Below are 21,360 nucleotides of genomic sequence, written 5' to 3'. Positions count from 1 at the left end.
CTTAGACCAAGTTCTGCCATTTTAAAACTAATCTACGTGTACTGAACGTCTGTTCTGTTATGGGCATAGACCAGTTTCCAATCACTAATACAAGTAAAAGAGTAATGTCTGTACCTTGCCTTGTACAGCTGTGTGCTGCAAAGCTCGTTCATATAGCAACTATAAGAGGTACTAAAGTGAGCTGGTTAAATCTCTTATTATTGTAGTGTAATGACCAGAGACTTGTATAGTAACATCAAAGTTAAATGTGCCTATGCCTATTTCATTTGTATATCCTCAAGATTAGGTATAAGAAGTTTTATTAAGCAGCACTTCTTAATAAAGTAGTTTACACTACTCCTTGATAGCAAGAATTATAAATCCTACCTCAGCAATTAATTATCCAATATATTCACAGGAGAAAGAAACCAAAGATTTAAAACACGCTAATACGCATTAAAGCGCACATGTACAGTAGATGCTCCTGTAGGTTGACCTTATTAAAACTGTCAAAAATGTCACAGGACAAATACGAAGAATTACACAGAAGTAAACTGACACAGGATCTGTAACATGTATATTCCCAGACCCATGAAAAGCCCTAGGCCCTGTATGATACATCAGATGCCTGATCCCAGCAGGCATGGCAAAAGTGGTATGGGAGTGCTTGGGAGGTAGGAGTGGGCAATGCCAGATGCCCAAGACCCAATCTGGCCCACAGACCAGCTCTGTGCCATTCATCTAGCATGCATGGTCAACAGGCCAAGCACCACAGCTATACACGATTACTGAGAAATACAGCATCCATATACTTGTGCATATGAAGTACCATACTGAACTGCACTTTCATTATCAAAAACTGTCTAAAAGAGATTTCAACACAAACATTTTCATTTCCTTTCAGTAACAGAAAAGATTCCACCTCCTTTCCCTCTGGTTCCTCAGTCATTACAACTTTCTATGTTTGATGAAAGCAGTTAAGACTCTTCAAGAATCCATCCCACTCTTAGTTGGCCCTAGTGTTCACTGCTGAGTGACATAGAGGGCTAATTTCCTCAACGTGTGCGTGTTCTTTAAAGCTTAACAATAAAACAATATAACTACTTCCCAAATGCTTACAATTTGGTAATATGAATCACTGCTGTCATTAGAAATTTTGTTCAAGTGAAGAATGAAGGACAAGGCTTAATAATTACATTTCATAATTTATTCATTTTTTGAGAAGAAATACCACCACTAAAAACCACACACTTGAAGTTGCTGAAGCCCACTGAATAAAGTATAAAACAGTCAGGCCTGGAAAAGTAGATATTATTAACCACTTCACTACTGCTGTTGTGCCAGTTAATTTGCTTGTCCACTGGAGCTGGAAATATTTCTCATGCGCCTTTCGTCAAGTTGTTGTGAATGTGAAAAACAGCTGGTTTTTTTGTGGGGGTTTTTTACTTTCAAACAATTAAAAAGGAAAAAAAACCCAAATCTTTCTAAAAAAAGTGGAAAGAAAAGTTCAAAATGATCATTCTATTAAGATAAATTGATCTTTGGACTTATGATAATTATTGAAATGATAGTCTTACAGGTTACCGATGTCTCCCAGTTATTGCAATCTGCAAGTGGCTGCAGCCTCAAAGATGTCAGATACTGCACTTCCAAACCAGAGGGACAAGTATCACTTTTTCAAAGTCAGTTTAAGGGCCTTGTCATACCTTACACTGTAAGCCAAACAAATGTTAATCGTCTTATTGTTGTTTGGTTTAGTGGAGCAGTCTCATGTGAGACTTAAAAAACCTTCTGCTTCTCCCTGACCTGCTGCACAGCTGTGACTTGCCACTAGACACTTTGTGAGCAGGGGCAGAACTAGAAGCTAGAGAAGACACAAGCTGACTGTTTCTGTGGGAAGCCAAGTTGGGAAGCTTTCGGGACTGGCGGCTTGTCTATATTAGAAGCGCACTACTGAAAGCAGTTCTGCTAGCAGAGACCCACAGAGCACATCCCCTAGCAGTATGACTTCTGGCAGCTCCACTACAGCACTTGTGCAGGCAAAGTGCACAGTGCACCCTGAGAGACTGTGGCAGAAAGTGTTGGCACATCTATATGGTCTTTCTGGTGGCTTCCTTGTGGCAGCATGGCAGTCACCTTGCTCCTTGAGGGAGTAGAGTGAGCTTGTGAAAGGGGTGGCTGGGAGGAGCAGAGCCAGTCTGAGTGGCAGCAGGAGGCCACTCAGCTTGGAGGACTTCCGCTTGGGTGGAAAAGCTGTGGAGAGTGGCCACAAGGTAATCAAACAGAAGAAAAATTAGGTGAGTTAGAGATTAATCCTACCCTGGAGTGGCATAATGTTAAGCCAAATAACAAGTGCTTTAAACCAATTAAAAGGTTAACATGCAGCCATTCCAGGGAGTAAGAGCTCCAGAAGCCACCTAAAGTTACCATGTAGCAAGACCCTAAGAATTAAATTCACAAAAAGAATTTAAGTGCTTGGTTTCCCTAACCCACAGGTATCTGCTATCATAGTATGAATTAGCTTCCTTTTATTTCTAATCTCATAGTTAATTGTTACTTGAAAAAATAACAGACTAAAAAACTATCTTCTAGGATGCATTTTCTCTGTGTTTTGGAAAGTACTGTCACTTTCAGTTTCCTCCATATACTACTTCCTCAGTTTCCCTGGATCCTTCCATACAGTGATGAGACAAAAAAATTAAACCAATAAATAAACAAATAAATAACAGAAAGACTGTAAGTTTCACATCAGCAAGGAACCACAGATTGGCCCCCCAAAAAAGGTCAATGTCTCTGACCACTGTTAAAAGGAAAAACTCTTTTCTCAAAAATTAAGTGAAGTCATATTGCCTGAATTAGGGTTGATGCAAAGTAAATATCAGGGATGGTAGGTGGAACAGATCTATATCCAGGCTAGAGACGCGAAAGGTTAAACAGTAAGTATATTTATACCATTAATGCATTACAGTTAATGTTTAGTACCAGACAGTCATGTGGGGAAGAGAAGTGCCACGTGCCCCAGGAAGGTTAGTCATAACGTGCATCTCTGCCTCTCTGTTCCTGCAGTGCACCGCTGACTTGGGAGGGAGGAAGGCAGTAAGGAGGAGGGGAGTGGGGACTAGTTGTAGCATGGGGCTCTGCCTCCACCTCCCTCTCCCTGCAGCACACGGATGACTTAGGGGCGAGGACACAGCAGACCTTCCCACATGCACACAGGACAGTTTGGAGAGCACACATGCACACACACATGTAAGTGCTAGGTATGTGTCATCGGTTAACCACTGAACAGATATCATTAGTGAAGTTTAAACATGTAATTATTTAAATGATACTTACATCCCTGATCCAGGCCTTCTTTCCTCCCCCCTTCTCCCCCCCCCAGGAAAACCAGAATGGCCTCTCTCGCTCAGTAAATGGCCAGAGACCATAAGCGAGCCAAGAAGCTCCTTGTTTCTGTGGCTTCTGTGGTTCACACACCTTTGAACCTCAAATCTGCAGGGACATGTATGCTTTGTTGCTTAACACAGCTACCATGAAGGCTTGCCATTTTTTGTTTTATCCTCTTTTCCCTTTTGGTTGTTAAAGAAGAGGAATTTTCTGGTGAAGTCAGCTCCTCTCTCCACATTCTACACTTCTGGCAGATGTTTCAGGTCAAGGCTGACTTCAAAACCTCTCTCTCAGCCAATTAACCACTTCCTGCCCTGGCAAACTAAAAAGTACAGCTATGACACCATACCACAGACTTAAAAAAAGCAAAGAAAAAGGGGAGGGAAAGGGAAGGTGTGCCTAACACTATTTTTATATTGTTTCTTAACTGATTAGATTGCAAGTTGATAATGGCCCTTTCAAAATACAAAGGTAAAATGTTATAAAACTACTAATGAGCATTTAAATTAAAAAATATGAAGTTGTGGAATTTGTAAAAAGATACCATCAAGACTTAAAAAGTACACATAAATTCAGGAATGAAGAAGCTCTCTCATATCACAGACCCAAAAAGTGATCATCCCTCTTTCTTTTGACATAGTAAAACTGCCCTCAGACACCACAATACAAGAAAGATGCTAATGAATTAGAAGGAATTCAGCACATCAAGGGACATTTAATAGGGTACAGAGACTGGTTTAGGCAGAAAGGAATTATAGTGTACTGCTTGGCTAGGTGACAGGTTGTTGGGATGATACATGATAATGGTGTACAAGTATTCACATTATTACAAAGACACTACAAAGGGAAAGAGGTTATTTGGGATTGTTCAAATGACAAAACTAGGGGGAATACCAAGAAAAACTTAAAAAAGAAGAGTTGGACAGAGTGTCAGAAGAAAACTCCATCCTGATAAGAAATTTTCAATATTTTTAATTAGCTATGTTTAGAATCAGTTTCAAAATCAAAAGACATTCCAACTGGCTGAAAAGAATAAACTGTTAGCTTCTTGACATGATTTTAGTGACTCTATCACTTAATTCAAAGTGGGGCTGTGAAATGAAACATTTGGCAGTCCCACTTTCATTGAAGTCAATGGCAAAATGCACACTGACTTCGATGGGTGCGACTGATGGCCCAGTCATCTCAGAAGGTAGTCCAACTTGTCTTCCAAAGTTAGTTTCAGGTAAAAAGTCACTAAACCTCACTCTTTATGGATACTAGCAATGCTATGTTTCAAAATTTGCCATAAACACTTAAAAAAAAGTAATATTCTATATGTTAGTTCATTCCTTCCCCACACCCCTGCCCCAAAGGATCAGTTAATTCACCAGCCCTAATCAAAACCCCAAATAACATTGTTTACTTACTGTAATAATCTATTACTTGTGGTTAAAAACTGTAACAACATTTTTGTTACATAGACATCACAATCATCAAAAAAACTTATTTTAATTAAAGCCACATAATTATTGAAAACTATAAATATTAATAAATAAATTGCTTTCAAGTAATAAGTCACATTCAAGGCTTAGGCTCCAATCCAACAAAATATATGCTTTAACTTAAGCACGCACTTGAACTTTAAGCCAGCGAGTAGACTATTTCAAAGGAAATGATCACAGACTCAGAGTGACACGGACACACTTTTTTGCCTCAGGACCTAAATCTTGCATTAACTAGTATTTATCTATATTTTTATATTGATAATGCAGTTCAATTACATTTTAGGATTTTAAACAAGAAGCATTGCAAAGGTTTTGTTAACGCTCATCTAATATGCAAAGAAGCAAGTTTCAAGATCAGCAACAACTGCAGAACTGAACTTCGTACTAAGAGAGAATTAGCTTGAATTTGATATATTATCTGTTGCTGGCTGTCCACACAAAGGTGAATGGGTAGTCAGATAAGAGAAAAAATAATGTGGTTGAAGCTGGTAGTTTGATGGTAGACTAAATGTACATCATAAATAAATCATAAATCACAGGAAGTGATAAAAGTTTACAGAGCAAGTGTGACAACTTTTATGAGTCTATCATATGCCCAAATTCCAGTGGAGCAATTGCCCTACTAAAAGAACAGCCTCCTATTCATTCACTCACAGTTGCAAACAATGCAGTGAATTTATTAGCACTAGGCACATATACTATAAAGGGCTGGCTGCTTCTACATGCATATTTTAGATAATCAATACCAGCCTTTTAAGTCTTCTTTATTACAGTAGCCCAGTGTACTAACATCTGTGGTTGAGTGGGTATGAAAAGATCTTCAACACCTCAACCAGAGTATAAAGGTATGAAACAGCAAAAAGTTGCAAATACTCAAGATTTTAAAATGTGATGTTTCCAGGAAGTACAGCAAAGAAATAATAGTATGACAAGTGCTGAAATAAAGTGGAGGAAGAACACTGACACTTCAAGGTAGTGCCACAATGCACCTTATGACCAAACACCAGATTGAAAGATAAAAATAAACATCCTTTGTAGTCCTTGCAATTGAATTCCAGCACTGATATATGCTGTAGGTTTAATTCTGATCCACCACAACCATGCAATTTTATTAGTTTCAGTGGAACTTTTCCTGATTTAACATCAGCATACATGAGACACATCAAGCCTACTGGGTTTTTAATCATTCTAACATCATACGACTTTGGGAGTGGAGAGGGTTACTTTTTCTTTTGCCCAAGACAGACAAAATGCTCCTAATAAGGCTAGTAAAAAGAAAGTGGTTTCTCAGCAGCTGAGTTCTTGTGATCTAAATAATACAATGTGGTTTTATCACATAAAGTGCCTGAGAAGCTGCAAAGAAATCAGTTATTGAAAATATCTCCGGCACTGGTGATTCTGCTTGTTGTCCATTCAACCTGTTGAGAAATCTGTCTCTCTTCAATTTATTGGGGAATCTCCCTCTCTCTCATCCTCATCCCCATCCCTTTTTTAATGTATTTTTATGCAAGGACATCCGTGTTATAGGGATTGCCTTACAAAAAGAAGTTAACCTGTTAAAGTTTGTGCACCCTGTAATACACCTCAGTTTATGCCACAGAAAGCAGTCAGCTTTCTTAAGCTAAAATTTAATATTCAAATCTTTAATCTTTAAATTCCCTTTTATTCATATCAGGAATCGTCCCATACCACTCCTTCCCCCAAGGAAAAAATGTGTTGTCCATCATGCAGCCTACTGCCCAAAGAAAATATTTTCAGCACTCTAGTCTAGGCAGGTGCTTATTTGGCACCTCGCATCATGGTTCCTAGTAAGGTGCAGTTCTCAGAACCAAATCCCAAGGTGATGTTTTCTGCTGGTTTCATTTCTAGAACCAAGGATCTCTTGGTTGGTCTGCTAAAAAGAGATGCCCCATGTAGCTGGGATACAGTTAGACGAGCTTCCAAAGCAAGACATTCTTCCTCAGGTCTCAGTCAAAAAGATCCCCTTGAGAAATCCTTCCTTCATGGATCATTTATGGACCCTCCTGGCTACATCACTCTCATGCTGCCTTGCTAGAGGTGACATTATTTTTTTTTGAAGGAAAATATTGTGTGCCTTGTTCAAATTAGCCAGATCAGTTCCGAATCCTCTGAATTATTTAAAAACCTTAAGTGGCCCTACTACCGGCAAGGATCCTCCACCCCACGCTTTTTAGTCTGGGGCTTCAGATACTTCCAAATCCTTTGGCAGGTGTCCTACGTGCATGCCCAAGCCTGGAGACTTGGGGTTTGGATGCCCCCAAGTTTTGCTTGAGGTAACGTTGGCAACAGCTCTAAGCTCTGCCTTTCCCTGTGCTTTATTCTTGGCAGGAAATACAAGTGCTGACAAACTCCAGTCCTATCATATATAGGCCTGGTTGGGGGATGGGGAATGGGGGTGGGACTAGACAGAGATGAAGCCTGGGGGGATACCAGGAGATCCTGGCCCCAGACTGCTACCAAATGGACCTTTTTCTTTTGCAGCCCATTCCCCTGACAAGGGATTGAAGCCTTCCCAGCCTCCCAGGCAAGTGACCTTCATTCTTCCCCCCTCCCCCCCCCCCAGTGGTTCCTGGACCCTAAGCCTCTTTCTGGGCTTCCAGCCTGCTGGGCCAAGGGGTCAGAGTGGGATGAAGGCAGAAGAGGGGCTGCAGGCTGGCTTGCTGGGATGGTTCAGGCATTGCCCTGCTGCTTGCCTCCCCATCCCAACCTACTGGTGAACCCGGCCCCTGCACTGCCCTACCTGGGGGGGCATCCTGCCTGCAGACACAGACGCACAAATGCACAAGGACCCAGTGACACACACAGACAGGGACAGACACACACACACAAACCCACAAGGACATAGTGGCACACACACAGGGGCACACACCCATACACAAACACACAGGGACACAGGGACACGCACAAATATACAGGGACACACGCATACACAAACACACAGTGACATACACGCACAAATATACAGGCGCACAGTGACACATACACAAACACACAGGGACACAGCAACACACACCCACACACGCAGGGAGACACACACACAGGGACACACAGATGCAGAGGCACGCACAGAGAGGGGTACACACACGCACAGAGGCACAGATACACAAGCACACAGAGGCAGACGCGCGCACACCCTCAGAGGGGCACACACAGGCGCGCAGACCCCGCGGGGCAGCGCCCCCCCCCCCGCCCGCGCACTCACCGCGTAGCCCAGCGCCGGCTTGTGGCGCAGCCCCGGGTCGCCCATGGTCGGGCCACGCCGCGCGCCCCTCACGGCTGCAGCGGGGCCGCCGGCCGCACCATCCCCGCCCGCGGCTTTGCAGCGCCTCGGCCCCGCAGCGGGACGTCCCCGGGGCAGGGCAGGGCAGGGCAGTGCTGCGCCGCCACCCCGAGGCAGCGGAGCGGGGCGGGGCGGGGCGGGGCGGGGCCGAGGGGTGGGAGCGCCGCCCGCCTGGCCCCGGCACTGCCCCGCGCACCCTGCGCTGCCCGGGGGGGTTGCCCCTCGGGCCCCTCCACCGCCGCCTGCTTCCCGGAGGAGGCGATCCCAGGGAGATACACACACACCCCTCTTCCCAGAGGAAAAGATCCCAGGGGGAGACACGCACACACCGTTGCCGCAATTTCAGTACACGTAAGCACACACATGTGAAGCTACACCTACATAAGGAGATGTGTACGCACACACGCGCGCGCGCGCGCACACACACACACACACACACACACACACACACACACACACACACTTCCCAAAGGAAGACATGGTCTTCCCCTTCCCAGATGAAGAGATAGATCCTAAGAAGACACACACCTCTTCCCAAAGGAAGAGATCGTAGGGACATGATGACACACACACACACACACACACACACACACACACCCTTCCCAGAGGAAGAGATCCCAGGGAAAGCGACACACACACACTGCTCCACATTCTGTACATATGTGCATACACATGTGAAGCTACACCTACATAAGGAGGTGCATACACATACACACACGCACACACACACTTCCCAGACAAAGGAATTCCAAGGAGAGACAATCACACACTCCTTGCCCCACTTTCATTACACACACACGCATATACACACAGACGACAAACACGCACCCTCTCCTTGCCCTGCTTTCAATGCATGTGGAGCAACCACCCAGTTCGCCCCCAGGACATTCAAGTCTTATTGCAAAGTTGAAAGAAAGTACAGCAGACTGTAACAGGGCCACAAGTGCTGAAGTAAAGTGAAGCCCCCTCATTGCCATTCCCCTGGGGTATGTAAATGACAGGCCCGCATTTGATGCCAGTCACAACCTGAGACAGTCAGCCCTAGATTAAACCAGGCCTCTTGTTTTTCAGCCAGAGAGACTGAACTGCTTTAGGGAGGCGTGAGCTCTCTACTCCAGATAGTCTCTACAGCACCGGTTCTCTGTGTTTTTCACACTGGAGGCACCCCTGCAGAGACTGGAGGCAGCCCTCAGAAAAATGCCAGCTCTTCCTTTTAGCACTTAAGAGTTGGGGGAGAGAGGGAGGGCATGATGAGGGTGTACAAAATACTAAATGGCAAAGAGAAAGTCAGTCGGGGTTTATTACTTACTGTCTTTCACAAGACATCAAATGAAACTAGTAGGTAGTAAATTTAAAACTAACACAAGGAAGTTCCTTTTCACACAGCGTGTAATTAAAGTGTAGAACTCATAGCCTCAAGATGTTGTGGAAACTAGGCATGTCTACATGTACGCTTTAATGAGCATTAGCCTATTTTAATGTGCATTAAAGTGTTGCAAAAAAGCCCACTCTTGCTAACATGTGTTAAAATAGGCTAATGCGCCTTTTTCTAGTACCTCACCATCCATGAAGGTAGTAAATTTAATGCGCATTAGGAAAAGAGCATGAATGAACATGTAGATGGGCCCACTGAAAATTTAATCTGATTTAAAACAGGACTGGACATATTGTTGGAAGAAAGGGGCATGAGTAACTATTGAGCATGGGAGTTAGGGATACAGCCTCTGAATTAGAACTTATTTCCCAGACTTTAAATGCTAGAGGTTGCAAGTGAGGGAGGACCTGTGGAAAAAGACCCTGGTCAGACCCTGTTCACTGTCCCTTTCAGCATCCCCCCTCTGCCACTGTGACACAGTATAGTGGGAAAGATGGAGCTCCAGTCTGACCCAGGAAATAGCAATTCTTATGTTCTTATGCTGCAGCCATGATGGTCCAGAAATGATGAAAGATTTCTTAGGGTGATCTCTTTCACAGACTTCAGCTGAAAGAATACTTCCACAACCACGACACCATCTCCTCTAACAACCCCTCCTGCCACAACTGAACGCCCCCCCCCAACAACAATAAAACATGGAACCGGATACTTCCCAGTGAACGTTACCAGACACTGGACTATTACATTCACTGTTTCAGGAGGAAAGTCAACAGTGAAATTCTCAACAAAATCCAGGACCACAATCACATCTTTCCCTCAGAGAGAAAAGCCATACAATGAAATAATAAGTTGGTGCAATGAACATCTGAGCCCCACAATGAAGTAGTAATTCAGTCCAATGCAAAATACCCTACGAAACCCCTGCCTCTCGCAGCTGTTAGTTATCACTCTTTCACTCTTTTTTTACTATAAAAAATAATAGGGTAGTTTTTTTCCGCCTGCTGTAGAAAGACCACAGCTAGGCATTATTATTTGAAAATTGGGTTTATCTGATGAATCATGTTTTGCAAACCTAACAGTGTTAAAGCTATATGTCACTCCACTGCAGCCTTGAAAGGATCTCAAGGCACCCTAGGGTGTGGTGGCACCCTGCTTGAGAATCCCTGCTCTAAGGCTAAATACAGACAGCTGGCTAGATTGGATTTGAGCATTTTATCTAGCAGAATCATACTGTACAGAGGGATAGGTTGATTGTCCCACATTAAGTACCTGTGAATTATCCAAAGTAACACTTTGCCTCCAAACAATGGTGGGTAGTTCCAGTTGTTATTTAATCCCCCTGTACAAATAACTGTACCCTCTGTGTTTTGATACAAGTCATCTCCTAGAGCAAACAGCATTACATTAAACTGCTCCTCTGCTTTTGGCGTAAAGTGCCACCCCCTGCCCTACTTTCAGCTTCTCATTCTGCATGCGGCTGTCCACACAAGTGTTTTAATTTAGTTCAATTTACCTGGTCCAGTTTTAATTCAGACCATTGGTTAATGAAGAGTAACCACACAAAAAATCGCCACATAAGAAAAAATCACCACATACCTGCCTAGAAGAACATTCTGTCATTTACTGTTCTGTGAAATATGAAACATAACCAGAAGGAAATACGACTACATCCTGCTTGCCACCAAATAACTTTGAGGTAAAACTGACTATTCCAACTTTTCTCTGAGCCTAACCTACATAAAATGAACTGTTCCAAGCAGGCGATTGTACCACACCTTTAACTTTCCTATGAAACATGAACTTCCATTTCTACCTAGGAGAACTTTTACAATCTTTTCTCCTGTACATGAAGAAGGGTGCTTGTGCCCGAAAGCTTGCAATTAAAAACATTTTTTTGCAAAAATCTACTTGGTCTAATAACAGATATCACCCCTACCACAAGTTCTGCATCCTAAGTTTCCCAAGTATCTCCTTGCAGACAGCCATATAGGACTTTAGAGGATGGTGATAAAGAGTTAATAATCACAGTTATTTTTTTCCTCTCGTAATCATGAAATGGAAAATGACTAATCAAATACTCAGTGTTGCCAATTCTCATGTTTTGTATAAGTCTTGCAATATTTAGTGTTTTACATAAATCTCTGTACTCTAAAATTAAGTGGCTTGGGAATATCTCAGCTCTCCTTAAAAAAAAAAAGTTTCTAATTATCATGGTGTCTGAGAACAAGCCAAAATGAGACCAAAGTGCATCCTAAATGCTCAAAACAATCTCTTCTTAAATCTGTTTTTTTTTTTTAAATCTCATGATTATGGGGTCTGACTCAGAGTTTGCAACCCAGGATACTCATTCTTTCACTCTGTATTCACAGTTCTTTCAGATTTATAACATGTATTGGGTGAACAGTCTGTACATTCACCCAATGTGAAAGAAATTGTGAAGGTATCTATTTAATTAATGACTTCTGATTTATCGTGTCATTTGACCTCTGATATCATTAGCAGCGGTCTTACGACATGAAAGTGGATGAGGCATTGGATTTGAAGTGACAGGTATGACACTGAAAAGGCACAGGAATTTTTTACCCAAATATTTCTGTTCAGTTTTGATAGCATGCTAGACGTTTACAAACAGGAAGAGAAAGCAGGATCCTTTCAGAGAGAATTTATTTTTCCTCTTCGTTTCTCTGTGAATATTGATGTTTTATTTGTGCCTGAAAAAAAAGGACAGCAAGCTAAGGCCGGAAAGACAACTCTCCCACAGTGGTATCTGTGACATAACATGCCATTTTGCCATGGGATTATGTGGAATAAATGGAATTGACAGTAAATCAGGGCAGATTATTACAGCACTCTACTATGCATAAACCTGACAGAACTTGTGAATGGAATAATCTTGTAAAGTATGATTTTTTTTAATAGAAAGTCATTTTGTAAAATAACTCAAAATAGGGCTACAAAAACTAAGTCTATTCTGTTAGTGCTTTTTCTGTGCTCTAGAGCAGTGGTCTCCAAACCTTTTTGATCACACACCCCTATCAGTAAAAAATTTTTGAGACGCACCCCCAATATATGTATATTTATAGAAATAGAAATAGAAGTTCTAATATTTTCTTCCCACACCCCAATGGATCGTCTTGCGCACCCCACTTTGGAGACCACTGCTTTAGAGGTTATGTTCAATATTCATTTTAGATCATTCCCCTTAAAAATTATCATATTTAAAATGACCTTAAGGAAAGGCTACATGCTGTGATTATGAAGATGGTTATCAACACCTTTTTTGACAGACAGTAACACTTCCATATTTGCCCAAAAAGGAACTGTTCACTCTTTGCTTAAATGATATTCATTGCCCTTTTGGGGAAGTGAGGTATATATAGGGGATATCTGGATGAGACTGAGAGCAGTTAAAGGGAGGGGGAAATGTCTCTCAACATTTCTAATCACCAGGACCTCCAGTCAGTCTGAAAAAACAGTTGAGTAGGGTGGTTCTTCTAAAAAATATTTCCTTCTCAGAAAAGATGAAGGAAATACTTCTGAAGTTCTGTTACTTAGTTGTTCATTTGTTTATTATAAACAACTGATTTCCTCTGGGGACAAACCACATAATGGCATTGTCCCTGACCTTCAGTTGGTTCCCCTTTTATTTTACTGGCAGAAAATAAAATATTTTGCAGCCAGAAGCCAGTAAAAATCAGAATATCAGAACTTGGAGAGCCTTCTAACATGGCTGTCCTCAGACATTACAAGTAAAAATGGGAGCATGAGGTAGTAACTTATTACACTGGTCAGATGAAAAAGGAAATGAGATACCTTATAAGTAAGAGTAAGCAAACTGAGGATGACGGTTTCAGGAGTCCTTCCAAAACAAAAAGAGTCAAAAAGCTAGAAGCTGTACAAGAGAACAAGACTAATGAAGGGAAATGAAGGACCCTGGACAAAGGAAGCCTGGAGAAGAGTAAGGAAACAGGACAGGAGTGAGGGTATATAGAAGAGGGAGAAAGAGAGGTGTCCCACTAAAGGTAATAGAGGCACTTATGAAAGAGTAGTGCCTTGAAGGAAAAAAAAACAGCAGGCTCTTAACATATAAGTCTGAAGGGGAAACAGATATGAGTTTGCTAGCATATCTTTCTTCTCTCTCATTTTTAAGTCCCCATGATGCAAAAGAAATAGTATATTTCATAAAAAAAAGCACTTGGAGTATGTTTAAAGGGGTTTTGTAAGAAAAATAAAAATCTTTTGTTACAATTCAGAAGTTTGGAGAACTAAAATTATCAGAAATTCTCAGTTCTTGAGGTCCTTGTGTAACTAATATTTTTTTAAAAGATAGTTTCATAGTTAGTAGGGTCGGAAGGGACCTGAGCAGATCATCAAGTCCAACGCCCTGCCAGGGGCAGGAAAGAGTACTGGGGTCAAATGACACCAGCAAGATGATTGTCTAGCCTTGTCTTAAAGACCCCCAAGGTAGGAGCCAGCACCACTTCCCTTGGAAGTTGGTTCCAGATCCTAGCTGCCCTGACAGTGAAGTAGTGTCTTCTAATGTCTAATCTGAATTTACCCTCTTCCAGCTTGTGACCGTTATTTCTAGTCACAAATAGTGCTTGGGGGAACAGGGACTTCCCTGGTGCCTGCTGGTCCCCTCTGACTAGTTTGTAACAGGCCACTGGATCCCCCCTCAGCCTTCTCTTGTGGAGGCTGAGCAGGTTCAGGTCCCTTAACCTCTCCTCGTAGGGCCTGCCTTGCTGCTCCTTTATCATGCAAGGGGGCAGCAGAGCCAGAAAGTGGCTCTCCTGTAGACCTCTCCATGTTTTCCACATCCCTCCTGAAGTGCGGTGCCCAGAACTGGACACAGTACTCCAGCTGCAGCCTGACCAGTGCTGCGTAGAGGGGGGGGATCACCTCCTTGGACCTGCTCGAGATGCATCTGTGGATACATGATATGGTACGGTTGGCCTTCCTGACTGCCTCCCCACACTGCTGGCCCATGTTCATCTTGGCATCAATGATGACTCCAAGACCCTTTTCTGCCTCTGTACTGACGAGAAGGGAGTTCCCCAGCCTGTAGGTATGGTTCTGGTTCTTCCTCCCCAGGTGCATCATCTTGCACTTGTCAGTGTTGAATCCCATCCTATTCTTGTCCACCCCTCCTCCCCCCGTAACCTGTCTAGGTCCGATTGTAGCCTATTCCTTCCTTCTAGTGTGCCCACTTCCCCCAACATCTTAGTGTCATCAGCAAATTTGAACAGGGTGCTTTTTACCCCCTTGTTCAAGTCACTGATGAAGATGTTGAACAGTGCAGAGCCAAGGACTGAGCCCTGTGGGACCCCACTGCCCACGTCCCTCCAGGTCGAAAATGACCCATCCACCACCACTCTCAGGGTGCGGCCCTCCAGCCAGTTGGCGACTCATCTGACTGTGTAGGTGTCAACACTACAGTCCCCCAGTTTTTTAATGAGAACGGGGTAAGAGACGGTGCCAAAGGCCTTCCTAAAGTCCAGAAAGACTATGTCCACTGCTACCCCTACATCTAAGGATTTGGTGACCTGGTCGTAGAAGGCCACTAGGTTGGTCTGACACGACCTGCCTCTAATGAACCCATGTTGGTTGCCCCTAAGCATAATCTCCCCTGCTGGCCCCTCAAGGGCATGCGCCAGGATAATTCTCTTAAAAAAGCTTACCCAGGATCGAGGTAAGAGTAACTAGACTATAGTTTCCTGGGTCCTCCTTCCTCCCTTTTTTTGAAGATGGGAACCACATTGGCCCTCTTCCAGTCCTCCAGCACCACATGAGAGCACCATGAGTGCTTGTAAAACCATGCCAGGGGTCCCGCAATGACCTCAGCACTCTAGGGTGGAGATCATCCGGACCAGCTGATTTGAATACATCCAGTCCCTCCAGAAGTTCCCTGACTAGATCCTCACTGACCCTTGGCCTAGGTGTGCCTCCCCTGGGGCCTGAGGGGGGCCCAGAAGGGGGGTGGCTGATCCGGTCCCTGCTCAAGAAAATGGAGGCAAAGAAGTCATTAAATAGGTTAGCTGTGTCGTCTAGTGCGACGACCACATTTCCTAATGTGTCTTTCAGGGGCCCCACATTACCCAGTACCTTCTTTTTACTCCCTATGTATTTAAAAAAGGACTTCTTGTTGTCCTTGATCTTGGTAGCTAGTCCCAGTTCCACCTCCACCTTGGCCTTCCTGACCGCCCCTTACAACCATAAGCAACTGCTGTATAGCCCTCCCTGGTGATGGCCCCTCCCTTCAATTGGGTGTGCACCTCCCTTTTAGCTAGAAGACATTCTCAGATGCTTTTGGTGAGCCATGGGGCTTTTGCGTCCTCCTGCTCCCTTTGATCCGTGTTGGGATTACCTCCCTTTGGGCTTGGAGGATCGTCTCCTTAAGGAACGACCACTCTTCTTGGACACCTGGCTCCCCTCCCCTCCGGGACCTCAGTGCCTCCCCGACTATTCTCCATAGCTCATTGAAGTCTGCCCTTCTGAAATCTAGGGCCGCTGCCTTGCTGCAGGCCTTTGCCACCTTGCGCTGGATGGTGAATTTCAGCAGACAATGATCGCTGTCGCCCAGGTGGTCGAGCACCCACAGCCCCCTCACCAGATACATGTTTCATGACTACTGCTGCTTACATCAGAAAGTTTTACATCACAGGCCATGGCTTAATCCAATTTTCTGGCAGCAAAATCATTTTTGTGGTTGGCAAAATCCATTTACCTGCTAAGAAGGAATGATAAAAGTTTTGTAGCAGCAGCAGTTGGATTTTTGCTGGTCTTTCCCTTCCTGTTTGTACAGTTCTTCTTTTCTGATTCTTCACTGTTTCTTCCAGGTCTCCTTTTACACTTACTTACTATCTTACATAGGATATTCACTGGCAGCCTGCAGCCTTGTTAGCTGATGTGGCAAATTCTCCTTATGACTTCATATGGAGAAGGAATGGTAGAGTCTTACAGATGCACTTCAAAATAGCCCAATAAACAAGAAAAAACGTAGAACTAAACTCATTGTAACTGGAAAATGTGAAATAATTATTTTTAAATCATTTCCATGGTATGTGACATTCTGTGTCTTTATATCTGTTCATACTTCCTTGATTCCATTACAGTTGTTTCCCTGGGTCAATCTGCAGCATACACTTTATAACCATAAAATATATGAGCACATCATTACAACCTTCACTTCTTTCTACCCTTCACTGTAGTTGACTCTAGTGTTGACAACAGCAGTGAAGACTGAACAAGAGTTGTGTGATTGCGGCTTGGGAAATCAGTGAGTAATTCAAGTAACTAATTGAGTTTTGAGTGCTGATAATTAGCAATACAAGATTTTTTTTTTACTGTTTCTCTGTGTTGTCCCAGTACTAACGCACTTAACCAGAAGCTTACCAATCAGACATTTGCAGCCAGCAAGCAGTTGTGAAATTGTGGAGACGTGACTGAACACTTCTGAGATAATCAAGCTCACCTTCCTCCATTGCCCCACTGTGTAAGGTACATGACTACTCCAGGTCATGACTCAGGCGGTATTATTGTACCACAGCAAACAGTGTAATTTTAAACATGTCTTTTCTTTCTAATGCAGGACGGATTAAGGTTTAATATTTAGTGAACTAATTGAGAGTCAGGAGACCTGGGTTCCACCGCTAGATCTCACTGAAATGGATGACTAACCTCAATATCTTCATTCTCTTTCTATATAAGAGACAAGCTCACCTATAAAAAGCCCTTTGCTGTCCTCCAGTGACAGACACAGGGCAAGTTTAAATGTTAGAAGTCATTTTTACTCTGTATGATCCTTTCACTCTAATACTTGTGGCTTCAAAGAACTCCATCTGGGAAGGTGGGAAGGAGCACTTTCTGAAGCTCCTGGATAGTGCCCAAGAGCAATACTGGCAGCACATTTCCTCCTCGGGAAACTGCCATGTTTTCATTCTAGCCAGTCATTCATACAGTCAGTTACAATACATATTTATTCCCCAAAAGAGAGAGAGAGAAAAACCACAATGGCCATGCAACTCAGAAATAAAGCTGCAAAGATACAAGTTAGTTAACTAACTTCAGAGATCAATGTTTATGAGTAACATACTGCAGAAAAACAATCTCTTTCAACATGCTGTTAATACCTATATCTCTTAATACCAGGGCTCTCCAACTGCTAAGTAGCCAGTGGCCACACTTAGGGCTAGGAACAGAAATTACACATAAACTAGTATAAGTTATAGAAAACAGGTTCAAATCTGTAACATAAAAGAAGTTCAGTCCACATAAACTGCTTTCAAATGGCCAAAACTGGTTTCAAATAAACCTGGATGGATGTAGTATCAGACTTAACTGATTCAGGTTAAATTGGTTTATTGAACTTCTGTTCCAGATCCCATCCAGATTCAAGTTAAATCCAAAGTTCACTTGCTTATCGGTTCAATCTATGCAGCTTAGACGAACCTGCGAAGATTTAATCAGTTCAGCCTTGGGCTTTCTGGCTGTCTCTACATAGCTGAGTAGGGACTGCACACCTTACTGGCTTCACCGACTCTGTCCATGCATCCCCCCACCACTGCTGCACTCTGCTACATGAGTGTCCCTTTCCCACCACTACATCGTGCTGTATGGGCGTATCCCCTGCCTCCACTGCACTGTGTCCTGGCCCATACTCACAGCACCCAGCTGTGGACTCCACCAGCACTGTGTACTGTTCTGCCCTGTCCCACGCTGCCCCCCACAGTGAGAGCAAGAAATAGAAGGAGTGGAATCCCAGAGACCTCTGCTACTGCTGCAGTCAGAGCAAGGAGGCAGTGGTGGCTAGGTGGGAGCCCAGTGGTCACATTAACCCCTCAGGGGATGCAATCAGACAGCAGTCTACCAGCACAATGATCCTATTTTATGTAATCACATCCTATGGAAATGCATTGGTGGGTCCTTCTAGTTCTCAGGAGACATGTACTATATTAACCAGCACTAAGAACAATTAGAATATGTAATGCAGGGTTATCTTATCCCTGGAGGTGCTTGAAGTAACTCATCTCATCCCTGGAGACCAAACTAGAGGTATATTTAATTAATAAAATACAAATTAAAGATTTGATCACAATACTTTTCCAAGAGAAGTATAAAGCTGCTTGTAATTTGATGTGGTGGACACATCTCCAGAGGCACAACCTATTTCAGCACTGCACAGGTTCTGCTGTCCAGTACAAGGAACAGACAGGACTGTCCTCTCCAGGCAAATAAAAAGGAAGAAATCTCCAATGCTTCCTCAAGCTTGAGTCTGTTACCATGCTGGGCGTGGAGCACCTGGTAATTTTTGCACGTCTACATGAGGGCCAAATACAGATAGACTAGGAAGATAATAAACTGCCTGTAAGAACACAGAGAACAGCCAGCATATAAAGATGCAAGAGGTGAATTCCTGGCCTACTGAACTTAAAGGGACCATAGGCATCAATATTTGATGCAAAAATATAGGGTGAAATAACTATCTCCCCATATTTTCCATACAATAGGACTGTTACCCACTGCCATGCAAATGTATCTTCCATGTGATGATAAAAATTGCCATTGGCAGGTTGACAAAAGAAATGTCATTTGACAGACTCATATTTCAATAAAAAGTTAAGTTACCCCACGTTGCCAGCTGTTTGTAAAATGTTCCCTGCCCCAGAATTGGTGGGATGTCACTATGAAATCTTTAAATTAAAACTGCTGAATCAGGGCTGTCCAACTGCTAAGCAGTTGAGAGCCACATCACCCACAAGCAGCATTCCCTCTAAGCTGGATGCATGCATGGCCACACACAATAAAAAATCATGCCATGCAATAACTTTTTAATGCCACGCGCACACATTGGCATACCAACAGGGGGCAGGACAGTAGGGGGGAATGGCCCCCAGACACCTGCAGGGAATGCCCAGTGCCATAGCAAGAGGGCATTGGTGCTCCCACCGCTGCCGGCTTTGCGTTCAGCCACTCACCACCCGCCTCAAACCAGCCTGTTGCAGGAGGGTCATTCACACTGCAATACCCACGCACTCCCAGCCAGGTTTGCTCATGGATTACTAAATCTTAGAGGGAACATTGTCTGCAGGCTGCACCAAGGAGAACCCACCAGGCTGCACACCCCACAGATACCACCCCACACCACCACCGCTGAACTGCATGTCTGTGACCCTTCCCCGCTACACTGCACACCTGCAACTTCCCCTCTACCACTGCACTATGTGCCTGAGACTCTCCCCACATCTCGCTGCACCCCTACCCCCAGCTCCCTGAACTGGTATGCTGTCCTGCCCCCTGGAGCAGGGGCAGGAAGAGGGAGCTTGAAAAGGAACGGGGAGCCTGGAGACTCTGGTTGCTGTTGCAGCAGAAGCAGTGGATGAGCAGTAGCCCAGATAAGCAATTTAATCCCTCATGGGCCATTAGTGGCCCATGGGCAGCCAGTTGGGCAGTCCTGTGCTAAAACTACCTCCCAAGGCAATGAAGCATAAGCATGTAGTCTCTACTTTAAATTCTCACCATAACTTAGATTGTATCCTATATGCCGTTACCATTCATTCAATTATTAAGAACCAAAAAGAAACGCTAAAAGTAAGCAAGGATGATGAGCATGCATTGTGTATTTGGTTCTTTTGTTTCTGGAATATTTAAGGAAATGATTTTCAGAAATATAATGGCCTTTAGCAGTAGTATAGTCCATTCACAAAATCTCAAGTTCATGTTTTAATTCTAAGTCAATCAATATCTTTTCAGTGAAGATTTGTAAAATACTTCCTTTTCTCTTAAACAGCTGATAAAATTTGACAGTAAAAATTTGCATATGCACGCAGACACAATCTACATTGTCAACTGGACTCATAACTCATGAATAGGCCCCAATGCAAATATTGCACCCAAATTTGTTATCTTTGTACAGTATGCAAAAATCTAATTGAAGTGAATGGGACTTCCCATGGAGTTAAGTACTGTACAGGAGGAATAAGGCTGGCAGATTCACATCTCTCCTCATTTTCTTTTTGGATTTTTCTCCTATGCTTCCCTCAACTTAGTTGTTCCTAAAAATTCAGCATTTGAGTGAGCTGGAAAAATAAGCAAACAAAAAAACAGAATAAAACTGCACACTGTATATGTCAGCAAAATGGTTGCTGATGCTAAGTGGTAATATTTAGGGGGTTTTTTAAAACAGCCTATGGGATTTGGAAACACAATCCACTATTTTCAGCAATATTTCATTTGTAGAAATGAGACTCCTCTGTTAACGAGTTAATTCTTTCCTCTAGATCCGCGGTCAGCGACTGTTGCCAGGACAGGTTGCCTGTTGCACCCAGTCCCAGGTGCAGGCCACATAGCTCTTCTCTCTGGAGGAGTAGTCAAGTCCCTCTGCTTACCCTCTCCACTGGTCAGCAAACTCTTTCCAGCAAGGGTAAGTGCAGACCTGGCAGAGCAGCAGGTTCGGGGGGGTTAAGAGAGGATGAGTAATACAGTACAACTCTGTGCCACCAATCCCCTATGCTAGATGGGACCTTTGTGAGCTGGACTTGACCTCTTTTACAGGCCATATTCAACCCATGGAATTTAGATTGTCAACCACTGCTATAGGCCCCTAGAAAACAACAGCTTCACTGTATATTTATATCCCTGATTGCCTCCTCTCACCTTTAGCTTAGTCTAATGAAGTATAGATGTGGATACAGGCCTTCATTCTGATAAACATATTACCTACATTTTTTTTTTTGGAGAACTGAGAAGGGAAGCATGATTTTCTGATTGTTCAAGACATTGCAAATAGATAACAAAAAATAATAAAATAAAAACTTCAGCTTGCTAGAAATGTA

At 43.3% G+C, this 21,360-nt stretch overlaps 1 protein-coding gene across 2 annotated transcripts in view; it reads right to left on the bottom strand.

Moving 5' to 3' along the window:
- Positions 1 to 21,360, bottom strand: part of ARHGAP6 (Rho GTPase activating protein 6) — a 570,653-nt gene that overhangs the window by 288,387 nt on the left and 260,906 nt on the right. Inside the window, exon 1 of one of the 2 annotated variants that reach the window (XM_090063818.1) lies at positions 8,077 to 8,275. The exons of the other annotated variant lie outside the window; for it this stretch is intronic. Coding sequence (XP_089919944.1) covers positions 8,077 to 8,121 — 45 coding nt within the window. The 5' untranslated portion in view covers positions 8,122 to 8,275. Of the gene's footprint in view, positions 1 to 8,076; positions 8,276 to 21,360 lie in introns of those variants that run through there. 2 annotated transcript variants of the gene reach the window in all.

This window comes from Crocodylus siamensis, chromosome 1 (assembly GCF_052110815.1).
Source record: "Crocodylus siamensis isolate JL-2025a chromosome 1, ASM5211081v1, whole genome shotgun sequence".
Lineage (NCBI taxonomy): Eukaryota > Metazoa > Chordata > Crocodylia > Crocodylidae > Crocodylus > Crocodylus siamensis.
This window is presented reverse-complemented; position numbering and strand designations above follow the sequence as displayed.